The 21,695-nt window shown below is 38.8% G+C and overlaps 1 protein-coding gene across 2 annotated transcripts in view; it reads left to right on the plus strand.

The window, feature by feature from the left end:
* SLCO5A1 (solute carrier organic anion transporter family member 5A1) overlaps positions 1–21,695 on the plus strand; it is a 67,267-nt gene that overhangs the window by 27,054 nt on the left and 18,518 nt on the right. For both annotated transcript variants that reach the window (XM_062633217.1, XM_062633218.1), the window contains exons 3-5: positions 3,800–3,932; positions 9,380–9,606; positions 18,038–18,202. In XM_062633217.1, the coding sequence (XP_062489201.1) occupies positions 3,800–3,932; positions 9,380–9,606; positions 18,038–18,202 (525 nt within the window). The remainder of the gene's footprint in view (positions 1–3,799; positions 3,933–9,379; positions 9,607–18,037; positions 18,203–21,695) is intronic.

The raw sequence follows: 21,695 nt of genomic DNA on the forward strand, positions 1-21,695 counted from the left end.
TCTCCCATCCAACATCTTTGCTGTGATGGATGTTTATGGCTAAGCCTGGCTAGCCATAGACAGCTGCAGTTTAAAAACTGACCAGCTAGAAGTGGGTGATCTGTAGATATTGTTTCCTAGAGAAGTGTACGTGGTGACTTGCCTGCCTTAAACATGCATGGCTGATGCAGTAACTCTGAGGGGTATAATTTTTCATTTCAATTAAGACTAATCAGAAGAGAATCAGATGCATGTTGTAGCCCATATGTCTATGTTAACAATAGTTTCTTCATTTAATCTTTTGAAGATGACATTCTTTGGAGTAGAGCTATAATGTGTAGCATGTACATAATTTCTATTTTATCATGGGAAAGGGGATATTACTGCTATTTTGTAGCATACTTTTTTATGACTTAAGAAATTTGAAAGCAACTTGCAAATCTAAGCACCAGTCAAGGTTATGGCTAAGAGGTTAAAAGACAAATCCTGGATTTCCTTAAGTGCATTTTAAGAAAGCATCTAGATACCATGTGCCCTGCCTTTGCATCACAGTACTCCAGCTATATGTCCCCTGATAAAAATATTTGTTCTTCTGTTGAAACCTGTCAGCTGTTGAGTCAGTGCAACTCCCTAGGTCAAGATTGTAGATCATGGCCCAAAGAGACAGGACCAAAAAGAGCTATCTGAAGTGGCAGGTAGGGGGCTGAAATGAAGGTGCTCCTACATCATCTACATGTTTCAGAACCTTTTTCATCCAGAAGCTGTAGACCTCCTAGTGATCTGAGTGGAAAATTTATGCAACAGTTCTCCATAGAATTTTTCATTTATGAAGTGGGTTCAGTTTTGATGATGCCCTCATTGAACCTTTCCTTATAGTTTTTTTTTTTGTTTGTTTGTTTGTTTTTTTTTTTTTTTGGTTGTTGTTGGTTTTTTTTTGTTTGTTTTTTTTCTGTATCATCCAGTAATCTTGATAGCCTGCTTGGGAATCAGGAACCTCTTTATTCCTAGACATTGGGGTGCATAGATGTGAGGGCTGTGACCAGAATTTCAAGGATTCAGGAACCTAGAGCAGCCTGCCAGAGTGACTCTTGGAGAGGGTTCTCCCTTCATTTCCAGCAAGGTTTGGAGGTTTGGAGCAGGCTTTTCAAGTTCATAATTTTGAAATTTCTATCTTTAGTCCTATTTAGAAGTCCAAATCAGTTTATTGCCCTCATTGTCTGGGCTCTGATAGTGGCCAGTACTATGTGCTGAGGAAGATGCTGTAAAGTGTCTTAAAATGTCACCTGTGGAACTCATCTGCTCACAGCTTTTATCCTGCCCTGGATGAGGCACATGGGGGCCTCTCTGTTTTCTGAAAGATCCAGAAAGTTAATTGTTGTCTGTTAGTTATATTACAAAAACCCTTGAAGCCTGAACAGCATATAGTAATTTTAAAATGCTTTTGAAATTGCCAACAGCATTCCCTTGTCTAATGGAGCACGGTGAACACTGTCAGTTTTATATTTACTATACAGTATTCCTGCTTACGAAGAAAACCCTCTGAAGTTACCAGGTGTACAAAATACACTGGGTAGTGCTTCTAAACCTAAGCAGTTGCTGAATTTTGCCTGTTTCAGTGGTGGGATTGAAGCTCAATAAATGCAGCACAAGTATTTTTTCTGAGTACTGAAATGAATGGATTAGGTCACTCTTTTGCTCTCTTTGTGTTTCCTCTATAAACTTTGGAGATCTGAATTTGCTGTAGTTGTTTGAATCAATCTTCCAAGCAAACATTTGTAAAACAAAATTAATTATAGTGGGTAGAAGTTGTTTGTTTTCCTTTTTTTTTTTTTTCCTTTTTCCCATCCTTATGGATGTGGATTTTGCAAGTAAAGTTAGTGTGGGGTTTACTAGCCACTTACAGCTAAGGAGCAGTGTTACAATGCTTGATGGAGCATTTTAGGCATACAGAAATTGTTTACAATCAATCCAGAAGGGAACATGGCTGGAACAAATTTAAATAGTGAACATGGTTCTGGAAACCGTTATACAAAAAGGACTTCAGCAAAATCTAATTATTTGAAATTGCAGTTTCATGAAAACTAAAAGTGTGTTTAAGAAGGACTAACTTAAAAGTGGTAAGTATGTTTAATTGATCTGTTGTCTGGAAGCCTTTTTTGCTGTAGGCAGTTTATTTTTTTGTGGCAGCTTTTGTGATTTTGTTCCTTTGCAATACAGCTCTCAGCAGCCCCTTTTTACTCATGAGAATATGCTTTTTCTTACTTATTTCAAAATATAAGATGAAAATGTATTAGTTCATTTAATCATGCAAATTTAGTGATTTCATTTTGCTTATTTTGTGAGATATAATTTACTATAACTGCTAATGCAGAAACCCAAGCTCTAACAACTCAGTTAACGCTTTCTCAGCTGCTGCAGTCCAGGATTGCAGCATGTCTGATCGAGGTTTGGACCAAAAAGGATGGAGGCTGCATACTACCATGGAGGATGACTGGTCCACAGAAACCATGTGGAAATAAAGAGATTTTGTGGTGAAGACTTTCCCTTCATTGTCCTTTCTGTAGATTGGAATAACACTGGTTAGCTTCCAGTCATCAGGGACCTCCCCAGACTCCCAAGACTTTTGGTAGATGATCAAGAAGGGTCCTGTCATAACATCTGCTATCTCTGTCAGTACTCTGGGATGAATCCCATCAGGATTGTGAACTTGTGAACCTTCAGCTGATACAACTGGTTCCTTACAGTACAACAGTCTTTGCAAGATGGCTGTAGTCATGATTTTGTGGTCAAGATCATACGGATCTTGTAAAAGGCATCTGAATTTAAAGTTGTGATAACCGACCTTGGCTTAGGTAAAAAATTGATTTGGGATTTGCAGATGTAGAAGAGGAAAGGAGTAGAACTGGCAAGGCTTAAGGGCAAGGCTAATGATGACAGCCTTTAAATTATCTGCCTTACAAAACCTGGAATTTAGAGTGGGATTCCTAATTCTCAGCACTCAGTTCTTGTCAGCAAACAGACCAGATGTTTTTAGCTGTTCCTGCTGGTGTCTCACAACTATGCCTCTACTGGGAGATGCAGGAAGGTTTCCTGTATCCCAGGTACAGCTGTGTCCTGCCCTCATACTAAGATGTGTCTCCCTCCCTCATTTTACTTGCCTTTTAAATTAGGACATCTCTTTTAAAATAGCGGTAAGATTTTAAATCTAAAAGATCAGATGTTCTAAATAAGGCAAGTGTCTTGCAGGAAATACAGTATATATGGTTGTGTGGTATCAGTTTGTGGAACAGTGACAAGTCTGTGGCTACACAAATAAAATCATAATTCTGTCAATCTCAGAGATAAGAATATTTGATTTTATAATTTGGATTGTTCTTTTAAACCCAGTATTAGTCTTATGGTAACTAAGTTGGATTGTTGTACTTTGTTCTTTGGTGTCTTACACAGTTTTTATCCTTTGCTTTTCTGTTTGCTTACCATTAATTATGTTTTTTTTAATTTATGTATTAAGTTTTGTTTTGTTTCAAAGGAAATGTTACCAAATACGAAAAATGCTGAAGTCAAGTATTCTTTCCATCCAAAATGCTGAAGTGTATACTTCCATCCGTAATTTGACTGAAAATACACATAAAAATTTCTAATTAATATGCTATTTATGCAAAAGTTGTTACCTTTGAAGGCTGCAAAAAAGGGCTCTGAAGTTTTTAGCATACAAAACTTCCTGCTTTAAGAAACATCTTTTACTTTTGGATTTTATGTGTAAATTACTAATGAATCATTCATTTTACTGATATATGACCTTGATCTTTTATTTCCTCAGCCATCATGTACGTAATGGGAGCACTCGGTCCTGCAGCTGGATACTTGCTAGGAGGACTTCTTATTGGTTTCTATGTTGATCCTAGGACAACTGTTTATATTGACCAGAGTGACCCAAGATTCATTGGAAACTGGTAAGCATTTTTCAAAACTAATCTCTAAATGGCCAGATGGGAATTGAGACAGGTTGGGAAATCATATCCCTTGAGGGCTTGTTTAAGGCTGTAGAAGGAGGTCAAGGAAGAGGCTTCTGTTGGTTACTACAAACTAGCCTCTGACAGAGAGGATATGTTTGCCACAGAAGCTCATGGGCACATTGCATGGAAATCTTCTGCTTCTGGCTGCTTCTGGACTGCCTCTGACCACTGTGAGGGCTGACTGATGGCAGGACAGGATAGTGGTATTGCAGGAGGCCATCAGGGATCACAGCTGACCAGGGCTGAGCCCTTCCTGCTGGAAGATGGATTAATCCCTTATTTGATATTCCATAGCAGACAGCATCAAACACTGAGCTCTGCTGCCCAGATGGGAAACAGTAGACTTAATTTACCCTGGTACAGAAGAAGGAGATAGGCTGGCATCAGAATATGACCTTTCTAGTCTTGCTTCTCAAGGTGATAGCTTGTGTTTAGGCAGCAGATGATGTAAACCGTCACATTATTTTCTAGTAAGTAATATGCTTCAAGCAGCACTGAGATGTGACAGCTATAGTTGTTGACTGACGTCTTCAGGCAGCCTTTGAGATATGGCCTCCTTGTAAATGTTTCTTTGAAGAAGCACATCTTCAGGAGGCTTTAACTCTCTTTTCTCAGATAATTCATAAATCTGCCTTGAAGTGTTCATTATCCTGAAAGGAGACTTCTGGTTTGTAGTTGTGGAGTGTAGCATTCATTCTTGTACACTGGATTAGTGTTTGTCACTGAGCCATTGCAGTCAGATCATATCCATTTCTATTTATCCTGCAGTGATGTCTCCTGACAGTTTGATGTGAAAAATTCTCTCTTTGTAGTGTTCATAAACCTTTGAAGATTTAGTCCTGCTTTATTTGTCTTAGTCCAAGAGCATTACTTTTCAACAGAAACTGTGAACAGACCCATAAATATATTTGTTAATTGAAATCACTGAGTCTAAACAAATGTAGGTTAAGCTTTGACTTTATCTATAATGCAACCAGTGATACAACTGCCTTATCATCTGGGCATACCTGTGTGAGTTAACAGCTTAAACAGCTCTGGTGAAGGTAAAGTAACCAAAGCAGCATGGACACATCAGTTTGATGCTTCTTGGGCCGTTTGCACCAGGCTCTATGGATGGCCAATACTGATTGTTTAAAGCTAGCTTTGATAAACATCCAATGGTGTCAATAGCCAAACGTGTAAGAGAGGTTGGTCAAAAAATATGCCTGTCCTTGCTTGTGAACTACAAGTTTAACTACTCTTTGTCAGAAGCAGTGGGTGGCATTACCAGTGCCAGGGATGGTTCTCCAGCATCCTGTGGGAATACTGTAACTGCTGAGCTCCATGGCAAAAGTGGTGAAAAGTCACCTATTACAACCACTTCTCTGGGCAGGCTTACAAAACATCTACTATGCAAGGCCGTGCAAGCAAAATAGAGAAAAGAGCATCTAGTTTGTGCATTCACATTTTATGCCAAATTGCTAAATAAATTTTATATATCTCCAAGGTTTAATGTCACCTGAACAAATGTGTTGGTGATTTCAACTTTGCGTGGGGGTGCCAGCAGAAGTGATCAAAATATGACTGAAACAAGGGCATTAAATCAGCTGTCATAGCCTTTCAGCAGGCAAATTGTATTCTAACGAGCATAGACAGGTAAAAGTCATTCAAAGTTTCCTTTTTCCATCATGTTGGTTATAGAGTCTAGCTTTCCTTGAAGGGTGTTCCAGGTGCTTGTATTACTGTTTTAATTTTGGCTATCTCAATTTTTATTCTTAAATTTCTGAAGACTGTCCCCTGCTCAGATCTCTGGCAATTTGTTTCACAGTCTGTGGTGGCCTCTCATAAAAGTTTGGTGGTGTTCATACCGTCTGCACCTCATTCTCTTTTCTGTTTCTGAAGCTTTGTCTACCCATTAAAACGAAGACCATCATGGTGTAAGGACTGATCTTTTGTCCTTAACCGCTCACTGCCTGGTTGCAGAGAACTCTGGAAGTATAGACTTTCCTATTTTTCAGTGGTAAATAGATTTCCACTAAAATCTATTTTCGGGGACCATGGCATTTTCTATTTTTATTTATGTAATCTAACAATTTGAAATATAAGAGTAGCCTAGCACTTACTTCAGATGACACACTTTTAAAAAGTAGGGTGCAGTTGAGATAAGTTAATGGGAAGTTGTATCTGAGATTTCTCAGCCTTGTCTCCCATGGAGTGGATTAGTGTCTTTTGTTCCCATCTTTTCTTTATTATAGCTGTAAAGTTTCTAATGTAACTTATTGCAGGGACCCAGTAAAATAAAGCCACCATAGTATTAAAGGAGGTAATGATGCCAGGCAAAATAGTGAGTACAGTAACTATGATATATGGCAACAAAAATTGCAGTAAAGCCTATTTTTTACTTAAGTTGGTCCTTTGTCAGAGGTATATTGCATGTATGCAGGGTAGTTAACTTGGTTTATCTTTTGTGAAACTTGATAAAGTAGTTATTTCTCAGGGTTATTTCTGATCTGATTCTTCCTTGATTTTCAGAGAACTTGGGCTTGTGCTCCTGGGTTTTACACACCTGGGCTTCCTGTAGGTGCTCTGCTCAGGCCAGCTGTCTGTGCCAGCCCATCAAATGTTTAAAATTGCTTTTATTCAAATGTGGTAACTGTAGGAATATCTGTTAGAAATCATCCATTGCAAGGCCAAGTGCAAGTTGTCTTTGAGAATTGTTAATATGCTATATAGGGACCTCATTAGTTGTGAAGTAGCCCTTGGCAGTCTATCAGCTGCTATGAATCAGATTTTCTTTTGCTGACACTTGTCTGAGTGTTTTCCTGGTTCTGAATCTGTTTAATACTTGGATCTTCCCATATAGTCTTTCATCAGCATTCCACACAAGAAGTTTAAAGGAATTCCTCCAGCACTATCTAGTCCTTCCTTAGCTTTAATTGCTTTTATTTGAGGTCCTGGGGCTTGTGCATATGCCTTTGAGGTATTCTCCTGCATATTTTCTTTGACTTTGGAAGACAGAAAATCAAGGGCTTTTTAATTAATACAGATCCTGTTCTGACCTCTCATTTCCTGTTGTAGGTGTCCTTATTATAGAATCATAGAATAGTTTGGGTTGGAAGGGACCTTCAAAGGTCATATTATTTCTGATAATGTCTTTTGTCTGTTTTCCAATTCTTTAATATTTCTCCAGGAAGGTGTGGAGTGTAGACAGCGCAGGTAATTTCATCCAGTGCTGCATTTGTGACATCTCCAGCACTTGGTATGCTACCATAACAGTCCCTGTGGTTTTAAATTTCATCTAGTGCTATATCAGCCCTGTCTCCTTTGCTGTTTCCTCCTGAGTGGGTGGTTTCAGATTTCTGTGTATTATTGCCACGGTTTGTTTCTTTGATCAGTGCCATTTCAGCTTCTGACTTTGAGATCCTAAAAGGGATGTTAGTTCATTTTTATACGGTCTAGTGATTTATTCCCTGTTTGACAGTGTTGAATAATCCTCCTAAAAGTCTGCTTTCTAAGCCATGTATGTTATCAGCTAAAATGAATGGAGGACTTTCTGTTTACATAATATCAAAATTAGTCAAAACTTTCAGCCACTTAGATTGCCTTGCAAAAGCTTCCCCTGCAATCTTTCTAACAAAACTGGCAATACACATGGCTGTTTGTTTGGTGTTTCTCTTTGCATTTATTTTTGCTGTTTAACACACAAACCGTTACACATGCATATGAATTTCATGGGGCAGATTCTCCTGGAAATGATGCTAGAGCACATGAAAAACAAGGAGGTGGTTGGTGGCAGCCAACATGGCTTCACTAAGGGCAAATCATACCTGACAATTTGGTGGCCTATCATGGAGCTACAGAACTGATGCATAGGGACAAAGCAGTTGATTATGTCTACCTGGATTTTTGCAAAGCATTTGACACTGTCCCACATGACATCCTTGTCTCTAAACTGGAAAGACATCAATTTGATGGATGAACTATTCGGTGGATAAAGAATTGGCTGAATGGCTACATGCAGAGGGTTGCAGTCAACAGCTCAGTGTCTAACTGAAGACCAGTAATGCATGGTGCCCCCCAGGGGTTGGTGTTGTGACCAGTCTTGTCCAACATCTTTGTGGCGACATGGACAGTGGAACTGAGACACCCTCAGCAAGTTTGCAGATGACACCAAGCTGTGTGGTTCGGTTGATACGCTGGAGGGAAGGAATGCCATCCAGAGGGACCTTGACATGCTTGAGAGGTGGCCAGTGCCAACCTCATGAAGTTCAAACAAGCCAAGTGCAAGGTCCTGCACCTAGGCTGGGGCAATCCCAGGCACAGCTACAGGCTGGGCAGAGAAGAGATTCAGAGCAGCCCTGTGAAGAAGGACTTGGGGGTTTTGGTCAATGAGAAACTTAATACGAGCCAGCTTCAGTGTGTGCTCGCAGCCCAGAAAGCCAACTGTATCCTGGACTGCATCAAAAGGAGTGTGACCAGCAGGTTGAAGGAGGTGATCCTTCCACCCTGTTCTGCTCTTCAACAGAAGAAGGATGTGGACGTGTTGGAACGAGTCCAGAGGAGGGCCAGAAAGATGATCCAAGGACTGGAGCACCTCTTCTATGGAGACAGGCTGAGAGAGTTGGGCTTGTTCAGCCTGGAGAAGAGAAGGTTCTGGAGAGACCTTATGGAAGCCTTCCAGTGCGTAAAGGGGTCTAACAGGAAATCTGGAGAGGGACTTTTTGTAAGGGCATGTAGTGTTAGGACAAGGGAGAATGATTAAACTGACAGAGGGGAGATTTAGGTTAGATATTAGGAATAAGTTCTTTACTGTGAGGGTGGTGAGACTCTGGAACAGCCTGCCCAGAGAAGCTGTGGCTGCCCCATCGTTGGAAGTGTTCAAGGCCAGGTTGGACGGGGCGTTGAGCAACCTGGTCTAGTGGAAGGTGTCCCTGCCCATGGCAGCATGGTTGGAACTAGATGATCTTTAAGGTCCCTTCCAACCCAAACCATTCTATGATTCTATAACTCTAGAATTCTACATTCTCTATATAATACAGTATCACTTTACTGGAAATTACCCTAGAAAGGGAAAGTAAAAGTGAGTATCTACTTCTCAGCACTTGGTACTGTATAATTACCAAAAATGAAAAATTAGGGGAACTCAAAGCTGACACTGTTTCATAACATTTGGTAGGTTCTGGATAAATACTTTTATGAGTAGAAATGCCAACAGAAACATCTTCTAATTAAGGGTTTTAGTGCAGTGAAGGCTCTCACCCACTCCAATCCTTTACTCTTAATGTCAGTATTCCATATTTTGCAAATGTGTCTTTCCACCCAGTGCAGCCTGTAAGAATCACTTTGTTTTTTTCATTTCTTGTAATGCATTAGCTTTCATTTCTGTTCCTGTCTCCTGGAATTAGGTGGAGTGGATTTCTCCTTTGTGCCATTGCAATGCTCCTTGTGATATTTCCCATGTTTACCTTTCCGAAAAAACTCCCTCCTCGCCACAAAAAAAGGAAAAAGAAAAAGAAGATGAACTCTGATGATGTTTCAAGTGATGATGAAGTGATGAAAGAGAAAACAAATAGTAAAATACAAACAGACAGTGCAGTTCCTGCCTCTATGGGATTTGGAAAAAATGTTAAAGGTGAAGTTTGTTTTTAATTTTTAAATACTTTACATTTTGTATACAAGGTTATCTAGAATTATATAAGTGTAATTGAAGGCAGAGTTAACGTTCTGTATTTAATAGCATGTTTTGCTATCGAGGTTTTAATAGATGGTCATCATCTAAAATTACAAATTGCAGTGATGAGTGTAAGACATCCATTTACTTAAATTATTGAAGTGTTTAGTGTGCATCTGTAACAAACAAGTAGCCTATTTCCTATAGATATAGGACCTCTATTATTAGACATATTTATGCACCTTACAGTTTGTAACTGTCATACTTCCTTTAAGTTGCCCTTCACAGAATAAAGTGAAACAAGTGAAAAGAACTCTAGTAATGAGTTCAATTGCATTCACATATTTGGGTAAGCTAATTAAGAAAGGTTATTTGTTTCATACAGCTTTCCTGGCTATTTTGCACTGCAAGCTATTTATTCGCAGAAGGCTATGACAAATAAAACCTGTGCAAATTTTGAAACATGAAAAGACTAAAAGACTGACAAGTAATAACGATTTTTATTTTACTCAAGTAAACCATTAATGTAAAATCTAACAGAAAGTATTAAAAATCAATAAAATACTGCAGGAGGAAGGGTATTATTGTTAAAAACTAATTACTGTGAGGCATATACATTTGGAGTTGACAATATAGGCTTAACAGTGTCATAATATTGAACAGCATAGGACAAGAATGAGCATGCCTTAATGCTGTTGTGTTGCCAATGCTGTTGTGTCCTCCCTGGATTCCATGATACAAATGCTGGTTGTGCCATTTTGTGGTACCCAGATAAATGCAATGGGACTAAGAAAAACCATGAAATGTCCTTTGTACCACTAGATGTAATTTAAACTCAAAACTTCAAGTGTTTCTTTGTTGACATGAACACTAGCCTATCTTTTTCATTGGGTATCAGTCCAGGATATAGTCATTGGTAGAATTTTTAATGATGCATTTATGATCAGTCTTTGAGTAGGCAAGGCTTAGTAAAACTAGTATGCTGGCTTTAGACTAAAGCCAGTGTAACTCTGAGTAATGTTCACCCACATGTATATTGATTTGCTCTACACTGCATTTATAGCTGCACTCACAAGGTACCTGAAGTTAGTGTTAATTTCTATGGAAGTAAATTAAAAACTGGAGACTAGAATTTTCTTATTTATTAGCTTATAGAACATCGTCTTAATCAAGGCACAGAGCAAACAAGGTAAACCTGCAATATTGGATCTTTCCATGTTCTCCCTTTAGCTACTTTGCAAAGTAGTGAAAAAAGTGGTGGAGAAGGAAGAGCGTGTTGTCTACTTCCTTCTTTAAGACTCTTTATTCCCTTATTTTTGACTCCCTGTACATGATGTTTTCTCCTAAATACATACAGCTAGTTGTGGGTTTGGTCTTTTTTTAACTTCAAACCTACTGGCCTCTGATTAGCAGAAGTAGTTCAGGGCTACTCTGTTGAGGTTTTCTCACTAGCCTGGGGAAGTGAGAAGGGGAGTTCAGTCTTTGCTGGGCTCCTTCCTAATCATTGCAGGTGAAGTCATAGCAGAGGGGCTGCTTCATCCTGTAGGTATACCTGGAAAACATACAGGTATTCTGCATCTGAATGAGTTTCCTGGTGCTAGTTCTCTGTTTCTGTACATAATTTCACCTTCCAGGTTGTGTTGTGTCACTACAGGCACAATAGATACACAGAAAACAAGTATTCTCTTAGGAGAAAGTTTTCCAGTACTTTTTTTTTTTTCACAGAAATTAAAACTTCTGTATATCTAATTTTAGATGTTTCTTTGATATGTAATTGCCTAAATGTGTACCGTACCTTCTACAAAATCCTATACTAATATATTAAAGGAGCTACCAAATTAGTGCTTTTCATACATGAAACTTTCATTTTCTCTAGAGGAAACACTTTACCAGTGAAGCAGCCTTGTATTCCACATGTCAGAAAGATATTAAACGAGTTGAGATAATGCAGACAAAAGTATTTTGCTATAAGCTGATAACAGCTTTCCCATTAGGTGTCATTTAGCCTAGCAAATGGGGCCTGCAGCAGGAATGCGCTATCATTTAATTATTTTTCAAGTTTAAGCGGGCTTTTTGGCATGAGATCATGCCTCAGGCTTCTCAGTTGAGGTAAATTTCATTTATAATGGGAAGGAAAAAAGGATTGCATGTGTCTTAAGTCATTTAGCATTGCTTATTCTGAGATGAATGTACATTTTATACTTCCCATTGAATTTCAGGGCTTCATCTTTTTATAGCACGAAGGACAGAAATTTCACTTAGGCAGTAGCCAGGAGACTGATGATTTAGTAGGTCATGTCTTCTGTTCGGTATTAATAAGTATCAGTGATGTTGCAATCTGTCATGACAGAGGTCAGTGCCATCCCTGAAAATCCATGCAGCTTTGGTAAGGGAAGTCCCAGGGAAGAAACTGTTTTGATCTTCTGATATGGTGTTACCTGGGAAGCCTGGCAGAATGATTCATGGCCTGCTGTCACTTGCCCTAATTTCACATGGGTTAGTTCTCAAGATGAATGAAAAAGAATCAAAAAAGTATGACAGGAGAGGGATGGGGTCCTTTTTCCTGCAATGGATGCCAGTACAGGCTGAAGAAATAAACCAAAATTGGTTCCATTCTGCAAGTAGCCTTCAGCTTGTGGCCTGAGCTTTATTTTGGCCCACAGTAGATCTGAGATCAGTTAAAAATACAGATACATCTTTGCTTTTTCTTATGTTTTGAGATGGAGGGTTTGGAATCCAGTCTTTTCTTACCTATGTTGCAAGTAAAAAATGTGAGAAGGAGAATGCTTCTGAGACATATATCAAATGAATTAAATAAAACATTAAATAGGTCACAGGAGGAAGAAAACTTGATGTAGTTTAGTGGGAGAAATCATAGAATCATAGAATCGTTAGGGTTGGAAAGGACCTTAAGATCATCTAGTTCCAACCCCCCTGCCGTGGGCAGGGACACCTAACGCTAAATCATATCACCCAAGGCCTCGTCCAACCTGGCCTTGAACACTGCCAGGGATGGAGCATTCACAACCTCCCTGGGCAACCTATTCCAGTGCCTCACCACCCTAACAGGAAAGAATTTCCTTCTTATATCCAACCTAAACTTCCCCTGTTTAAGTTTTAACCCATTACCCCTTGTCCTGTCACTACAGTCTCTAATGAAGAGTCCCTCTCCAGCATCCCTATAGGGACTCTAATAAAAATAAAGAAATAAAGGCAGCTAAAGAAGATTTCTAATGAAGAAGCCATGGTTCAGTCCCATGCATGCAGATAAATCATGAACCTGAGCAGACAAAACCGCTGTTTTCATTTATTATATCAATCCCCTTAGGGTTTTGTCCGTGGAAACTGTATCTGCAGTCCTTTTTGCTTACCTCTGTATTGAAATTTAGTGCGCAACAGATAAAGGAGCAGTGTAAAGAAAGCATATGTATACGCTACCTAAAATATACTCATATAATCTGAAGGGTATTGAGTATTTTGTAGTCTGTGGGTTGTTTGTTTGTTTTATATATATATATATACATGCATATATTGAGTTTTGTCCTTATATACAGCCCTTACTTAAACATGGAATATGAAATATGTCTGTCTTTCCATGTCTACCAGCTGTCACATGCGCTTCCCACTGAGTCCATGGCAGGGACAGAGACAGGTTAATAACACTTGTCAGGGCATCAGCAAAGGTAAAAGAAACTCCTGAAAGGCTGGTGGCTGTAGGGTAAGCCCACTGCAGTGCTTCCCCAAGGATCTGGATTGGAGTTTCTGCAGTATCTGGAGACTAGTTGAGTCAGAAAAGGAGGAGACGACAGTGGTCTGTGTGTGGGGCTCTTGGTGAGCACTTAAAATGTCAGGAAGTTCAGCAGTCTGTGGGGTGGAGATCCTGCTTTGACCCTGACCTTGAGCAAGTTGCTCCCCCCTTACCCTTTCTTAGGCTGTCTTGAAGAGCTCAAAATAGAAAAGGCCGGCATGACTCCATGCAGCGATGAGCAGCATTAGTTAGAGCCTTGAGAAACTGCTCTAAATCAAGTTAACAAAAGTAACAATCAGATCAAACTTGCTCTGAAACTCCCTACTTTTGAGGGGATATTAGGGGCTGTTCAGCGATTTGGCCACCATCCAGGTACTTAAGGCGTGTCCTGAAAACACTTGAGGAATCAAGCTGAATGCAGTTGTTTAAATGGTATGTTTGTAGGTAATGAAATTAAATACATGGGAAAATATTATTTTAGAATTCAGTGATTAGCCCCATGAAGGATCTGTTTGAAGTAGTTGTGTGTGACTAAAAAATGCTCATATCCATTCTGATAAACAAACCTGTTTCAAATCTTGGCTCTGCTTTGTACTCCAAAAGAGTGGAAGCTAGCCCTGAGACCTTGGTGCGGAGGCAGCCTTCTTCAAAGGCTGCAGACATGGATAGTATTGTCCAGGCTTGGAGCGCCAACAGAAAGGAGGCCCTTTAGCTAATACCTGTGTTACCCATACAAGGAGCTTTGATGATGGACAACAAGAGGACAGTGCTGTAGACTGGGATGGTTTAGTCCTTTGGTTGTATTCATTGCATCACCTTGGCCTAGATGCACAAGAACAGGGATAAAAGAAAATATATAAAATGATGAAAAAAGGTGAAGTCAGAATTATTTCATTTTTTATTGGAATTCTGTTTATAGTGCTTCAAAAGTTTTGTTTAGAGCAGTATTTATGAATATTTCTATTGCTTGCAGATTTTTCTTATGCTTTTCCGTTACCATGAATCAAGCAGTGGTCCAACACATGAATGAAAGAAAATGTATTCTGACGAGAAAAAGAATATTGTCAAAGACCCTGAAAGGAAGAAAATTCCTGGTAGACTGGCAAACTAGTCCATCAAGGCAGTTTTAATATACTCTTAGTTACATGGTAAGGAAAGGAAAGGAAAGGAAAGGAAAGGAAAGGAAAGGAAAGGAAAGGAAAGGAAAGGAAAGGAAAGGAAAGGAAAGGAAAGGAAAGGAAAGGAAAGGAAAGGAAAGGAAAGGAAAGGAAAGGAAAGGAAAGGAAAGGAAAGGAAAGGAAAGGAAAGGAAAGGAAAAGGGAAAGGAAAGGATTTTTAAAAGCTGGAATAACTACGCAGAAGTGTAAACATGTTTACAGGTGTACTAAATGATCATTTCAGTTTTAGGAATGTAGTTGATAGAGATTTGTTTGTTCAAATGACAGAATGAGAGAAACTGCAAGTTCTTGTTGGTTTGTTTCTGGTGCACACTTGCAAAAAAAAAAAAAAAAGAGGTGTTTTTTTTTTTCAAAAACCTAAAAATCAGAACCTGACAGGTTTAACAGTGGCCTTGAAATCAAAACCTAGCCCTATGTCTAGTCACACAAAGGTAATATGACATTGGAATGTTTTAAATCCATGATTGATTATGTAGTACAAAGGATCCTTGAAGTTTTTAGTGTTCTTGTTTTTCACTAGAATTAGTGTGGTTGAAAGATATGAGACAATTATAACGCCTTTTTATTACAGGTTTCTGAATTCAGAAGTGTAATACAGATTTTGTCACACAGGATTTGAACTGTAATCATAGGAGGAAAGCAGGGAAAACCTAATTCTGAATAATTATTTTTTATTGGAGAATTTCTTACCATATAGCATCTTTTCCATGTATGCCAGACAGTTTCTGTGTATAAATCACAAAGAGCTTCAAGTCTCAACTGCTTCAGGTGGTGTCTGTTAGTGCAGCATACACAAATAAGCTGTTTCATTTCATACCAAAAATGATAGTAATCAGCAGAGCTGTTCACTGAAGAATCCTTCACATGGGTGTAAGAGAACTTGTGCTTATTCTAAGACACTGAAGTTTTATCTATTTATCAGTAGAAATCCAATTTCAAAATTCTAATTAGTTTTGAAATTAATAATGACCTTTAGACTGAGTGCTCAGATAAGATGCAAGTAGGAGTCAACAGAAGGTACAGCTCTACATCCAAACATCAGAGCAAAATGTTTGTTAACTCTGCAGTTTATTCCCTTATTAGTTCTTCAGTATCTTTAGATCAAAAATACTAAACCAGACATTTTCCTGAAGCTCACTTTTACCAGGAAGAGCTAAACTTTACCAGGTATTATGATATTTATGCCATGCCCTGTGAAGTAATGGATTTAGCAAAGATCTTTAATTTACCCCCTGGCCAGGGACTTCCAGTTCATTTCTACAAAGAGCACTTAGTTCATCGTACTAGTGAAATTATAGTTCTCTTTCTAATATCCAGTCTTCTGAGAGTTACTATCTTATTAATTTTCTTCTACATGTTTTTAGCACTGGTGAGCAGCTGCCACCAAATAGCTCAGTTTCAATCCTGGCATTCCCTCTTTCTGCTTCCTGACTCCTGTCTTGCAGCAGCAGCAGCGGTATGGTCATAAGTTCTTGCTTCTGCTACAGGGGGCGAAGCACTCAATCCTGCACCTTGTCCCTGTGGAAATCCTGCTACAGCTGCCCTGCTGCAGCCCTGTGGCAGCCGTTTTAAACTTCATCATGTAGCCCCATGAGAGGCTTTGCAAAAGCTGGGTTAGAGCATCTTGGCTGTTACCCTTAGATTTCTTTTTCCATCTAAGTCCCCATCAGCTAACCCAACCCAACCCCAAAACAGACACAAAGCTGAAGCTGGTGAGATTTGAGGGCTGACATCTGATGGTATTTTAGATCTTTTTTTTTTCTCTCTCTCTTTCATTTCCTTTTGAACAATGAGATAAATTTTGTGCACCTGTATTTTAAGCATGCATCACATTTACGAACAATTACTGATGCTATTTTATCTAAACTTGCCACTGTAATGTAGTTTCTGAAGGTACACAGTTGTGTTACAGTTTCCATATATTCACATTGACTATACTGTCTCATTCTCCTGTTATCTTGTTTCTTTCTGTTTTTCTACTGCAAGCAGACACATATATTTGTAAAAAAAACTGTAGGTGGTAAAAACCATTAAGATTATAATATATGAATGCTTCTTAATGATTTATTCATTACTTATTTCCAAGTTTTGTATTTAACATTTAATACATTTCTTCATAGGGAGCAGTAAGGGAGCATTTGACTACATTAAAATTATAAACCCCGTACTCATAATGAACTCTATATAAATTTTGACAAGTGGCATAAGCTAAGACTGAATGCAGTAAGACAACTTACATGCTAATTTGCAGCCTGACAAGTTTTGACATGACAGGAGTCTAAATTCTGTTTGCTTTAATATATATAACCTACTGGAATCAATGTAGAAAGGAAGACAGATTTTTGACTTGACAACTTTTAACATCATTGAAATTCTCAATCCAGAGCTCTTACTCAGCGTGCTACATTTCTAATGGGTGCTGTTGTCATTGAATTCAATGTGCTTTGATTCAAGCAGCATTCATTTTTTTGTACAAAGTGAAAAGCAAATAAAAAACCCCAAACCATAGTAGGTTAGATATAACATTTGAAGAGAAGGTCTGATCTTGGTATAAGCTCAAGGAAAAAGAAGAAAGTTTAAAATCACACTGTCTAATCTGAAAAAGTTGTCTTGAATAGAGATACCATCTTGTGATGATAATTTGACATCACTACAAGACTCACTTAGAATTATTTAGGAGTTTCTTTTAACTACAGTGCTGAATTTCATGGGGTTTTGATATTCAATTTGAGAATTATTGCAACATCTGTGAATACTTCTTCAATTTAAGTTAATGATGTATTCTCATTTTTAATTGTTTCACCCCTTCTGAGAATATTAAACGAGTTGTATGTAAACTATGTTGAGATTCAGTGATATCACTGACATAATTTTTCAGTATATACTTTGCATTTACAGTAGATACTTCTAAATTGTATAGAAAAATATTTAATTAAAAATCTTTTTGTTCTTTTTTAAAAATTTTGATATTATTATCTCAGTTTTCAAGCATGGTCCTTGAAGCAGAGTTACAGGGGGGGAGTATGTGATCTGTTTTCCTCCTGTGGAGTGCAGAACTGAGTGCTGTTGGTTCACAAGTGTGACATGTTATAGAGAATTTCAAAGTGAGACATCGGAATACCTCAAAAATTGCTACATTTTATTGCTGTTTTGTTTTGTTTTTTTTTCTTTTAGACTGCTACTATGTAGACCCTGTTTCTTCAGATTATTTTGTTAAAACAGACCTCAGTTGCATGTGTGAAAAGTAGGACTGCAGCCCTGGGGCGATGCAGTGAGATAGGGTACGAGCAGACAGTGAAGACTGCAATCCCAAATATGCAGTCTTCCTTCCGCTTAGCAGATGTAGCCAGATGCTAGCAAGCCATTCTTGCCAGTCCATCTCAGAGAAAATGAAGTTGGTTTCAGTTTACTTTTGTTTCTAGTTCATTATTGATAACATTTGTTTGTAATTTTTGTCATTTTATAGAACTTCCAAGAGCAGCTGTCAGGATCTTAAGCAACATGACATTCCTTTTTGTGAGTTTGTCATACACAGCTGAGAGTGCCATTGTCACAGCTTTTATTACCTTCATTCCCAAGTTCATCGAGTCACAGTTTGGCATCCCAGCTTCCAATGCCAGCATCTACACTGGTAAGGAATTGCCACATAGTATAACCTTGCAAGGGCTGGTTTTCTTCAACTAATGAAATGAATCAATGTAGAAATGAACCAAAAATGTGCTTGGTGGAACAGGAGATTGGATACAGCTTTGTGTATTCTGTAGATATTCAGGCAATTTTTTGATGTTTGTTATATGTGTTTAGTAAAATGTGAACCCATTTATATTGTTACAGGGCTGGGGGCTTTTACATAAGCCTAGACAGACATTTTATAATACACTAATGGTCTTCAAGGAGGGGTAAAAACAATAAAAACAGGCTAGAGACCCAATAGGCGTTACTGCAATTTGTGATTTTTGAAGATTTTTGAAGGCTGTTCTTATTTTCTGTGAATTTTACTTCCTCTTTGATCTTTAAAATGCCCTAATCTTTTTTTCTTCCCCAGTGACGAGTTAAGATTTATCTGTCCCATACTTCAGTTATCTCTCCCCTCCAGACTGGTGGTTTTCTCCTTATTTACTTTTTCACACTGAGTGCGTAACAATCCAGTCTAGCCCAGAGAGCTCCCCAGATCCTTTCCCACCTGTGTTTCTAGGTCTGAGACCCCTGTTCTGCAGGTGTGGTTCTTTCCCTGCTGTTGCAGCAGCAATGTACAGCCAAGCACAACTTCTAACAGAGCTATAAAGTACTACATTTTAAGCTTTATATTGCTCTGCGGGACGGCAAGGTGTGAACTTCCCTAGGGAAAGGGGCCGAAATATTGTGCAGAATTGGGGCCTGTGTCATGCAGACTATCTTCCCTCTCTCCTAGGGGCATCAAAGACGCTTATCTTTGTAAGCATCTTTTTGACTTCTCCATAGTACTTCCCATACAGAATAGCTGCTAATTGCAAAGCATGTTAGTTCTTTGCTCCCCCATGTTTCCAGATCTTCTGTGTGAGAAGGAGTGATGGAGTGGAGAGTGAGTTGTGGGAACAGGGGTGAAGTATGGGGTGAAGCTGCCCAGGGACTCAGTCAAGGAAAAGACAAAAAGTAGCAGAAGAAAGAGAGAAGACACACAGACCGCATGCAGGAATCATGTATCAGCTGCAGTGGCTGGAAGAAATATGAGTCTCTCTAGACTGCAGAGGGGAAACATCAGAAAAGCACCATATAGTTACTTCTGTTTGAGAGCTTGTTGAGATGAGATTTTCTTCAGGGCATGAAATCCCTGTGTACTGCATAAAGGGAGGAAACATTGATTGATGGGAACCTGATTCTATCAGAAGTTTAGGGTAGCTACACATGTGCTGTAATGAGTCTTGATGGGTTTGATACTCTGTAAGTTGCTTTGTTCTCAGGATAAATCAAAAACATTGCTAGACAAGATATTCAACAGCTAGTACATTAAAAGAGAAAAAAGTGATGTGACCCTGTCCAGAGTGTGAAGCTATGTTGTTTTCCCTATTATAAATTGCTTGATAAAGACTATTATAATGAACCAGAAGCAGAAGATGGAATAGCTTAGGCTGGATGTGCAACACAGACAAGTGAGCGCTGCTTCCAGAACCCCAACTCCTAAACTTAGCATTAAAATCAACAGTTGTTACTAGTTTTATAAATTCTTTTTGTAGCTACTGGCTAATTAGTTAAAGACATGTCCAGTTTACAGACTTCTGGCTAATAAAAGGAGGACTTAACATGTTATTTATATTACTACATCTACACTTGTATGTGCATTGCCAGCTGAGTACATGTGTTTGCTGAATCCCTTCATGTGAGTAATGTGAAGTTATTACTGGTAATTTTCTACCTCAATTCATAACCAACAATTCTTTCATTAAGTCTCAATTTCTTTCCATTTTTTAAACAAACCTAGCATTAATCATCAGCAAAAATACCATGTGCCAAACTTTATGTCTTGAACTTGTGCAGCTTGTGCTTCAGTCTTGTCTTGCTTGGAGTTTTGTTTATTGTGTGTAGAGAAGATGGCATTTAGCCTCCAGGCTTTAAGTCCAAGAAAAAACCACAAAGAACTCTGACTTTATAGAGTACAGGTAGATCTTAGACAAATCCAGGTTAAAATTTCAGGTGCTTTGTTAACATATTTACATTTGAAAGAGAGAGTTACAATTCAAATAATTTGTAATTGGATGAACTGTGCACTATATGTCATAAAACACTGTTCTGGTAACATCTGCTAAAATGGTTACAAATGCATTGGATCTATCTTTAGCTTTAGAAAAGGTATAATATATATCTCAGTCAGAATTAGTTTGAAAATGTCCATTTTATTCCCTTTGGAAGTGTAGCCTGCTTAGCAGATACTGCAGTTTTCTGTTGCCAGACTATTAGTGGCTGTTAAGATCATCTCTTGCTGCTGTGGCAAGCCTCAAGTGCTGCAGTATCCTGACAGCAGCAAAAAGGACAAAGCTTGAAAATTGCTGACTGAAAGCTGATATTGCCTTGGAGCACTGTATCCAGGAGTGTATTTAGCACACGCACGATTCCTATAAGCCAAGCTGTCATTATAAAATGAAGGAGAGTGCAGTGCAACAGCTTAGTATTGAATCTTAAGCTTTATTCCTCTAAATGCCTTTGAAAAAGAAGAATGTGTCTCCTGATTAGATGTACATGCTTTGCTTTGCCCTGGAAAGTCGCCCGGAAGAGCTGCATTCCTTTGACAGTACATCACTTCTGATTTCACATTCTCTGTGGAAAGAGAGGGGCATAAGGATGAAGAGTTTGTACTTAGGGCAAAAGAACCTGTCAGGCTTCCTGACAGGAAGGGAATGAGTGCCTCTTTCTATGGCCTTCACCACAAACAGCAAAATCTCTTCTTGCCCTTCTAGTTTCTCCCAGAGAGAGAGCTCCATCACCAGCTCTACTTTGCATGGAGAATTGGTCTTTATACATCTTGTGTGTAGGCTTTCATCCAGCCTTTCCATCTTTCTGAATGGGAGCGAGCCTTGATGGGCAATTTGCTTGTGTTCTTGTGTTTAATGTTCTGATCTTCATGGTGTGTCAGAAGATGGATGAAAACAGCAGCACAGGGTAACTCACTAATGGAAGAACCACTAACCTAATGCCTAGCAAAATATTGACATGCTCAGTTTTTACAAGGTACTAGACGCAGACACACAGAGTCTCAGTTCTAGTGCAAGGCTTTTCCAATATCCATGCTTTCAAGAGAATAAGAAAGAAAAGGTAAATTCAGGTCCAAAAGAGGTTGAGCACTCAAGCCTAAGCTCTAAGGTGGAAGGAAGAATAAAATACTGAGGTTAATTTATTGTCAATAAGCTCTTACCTTGGGCTAGATCCTTAGTTCATATAACTGATATAGCCATGGATTAGGTCCATGGAATTTGATTCAACTAACAGAGGTGTTTTAGAAGACATTGCAAGGGATCCTGATCTGCCTTTGGTATGGATGTCAGCTTCTCTGACACAGATTTCATAGAGCAGGGCGTGCCTAGTAGACTCAGATGGCTGAGTTACAATTTTTACCCAGAGAGAACATTCTCAGTGCAAGTAAAAGGATTTGC

The sequence above is a fragment of the Pezoporus occidentalis genome, unplaced genomic scaffold (genome assembly GCF_034315485.1).
Source record: "Pezoporus occidentalis ecotype Australia unplaced genomic scaffold, CSIRO_AGI_Poc_V1 ctg4, whole genome shotgun sequence".
NCBI lineage: Eukaryota > Metazoa > Chordata > Aves > Psittaciformes > Psittacidae > Pezoporus > Pezoporus occidentalis.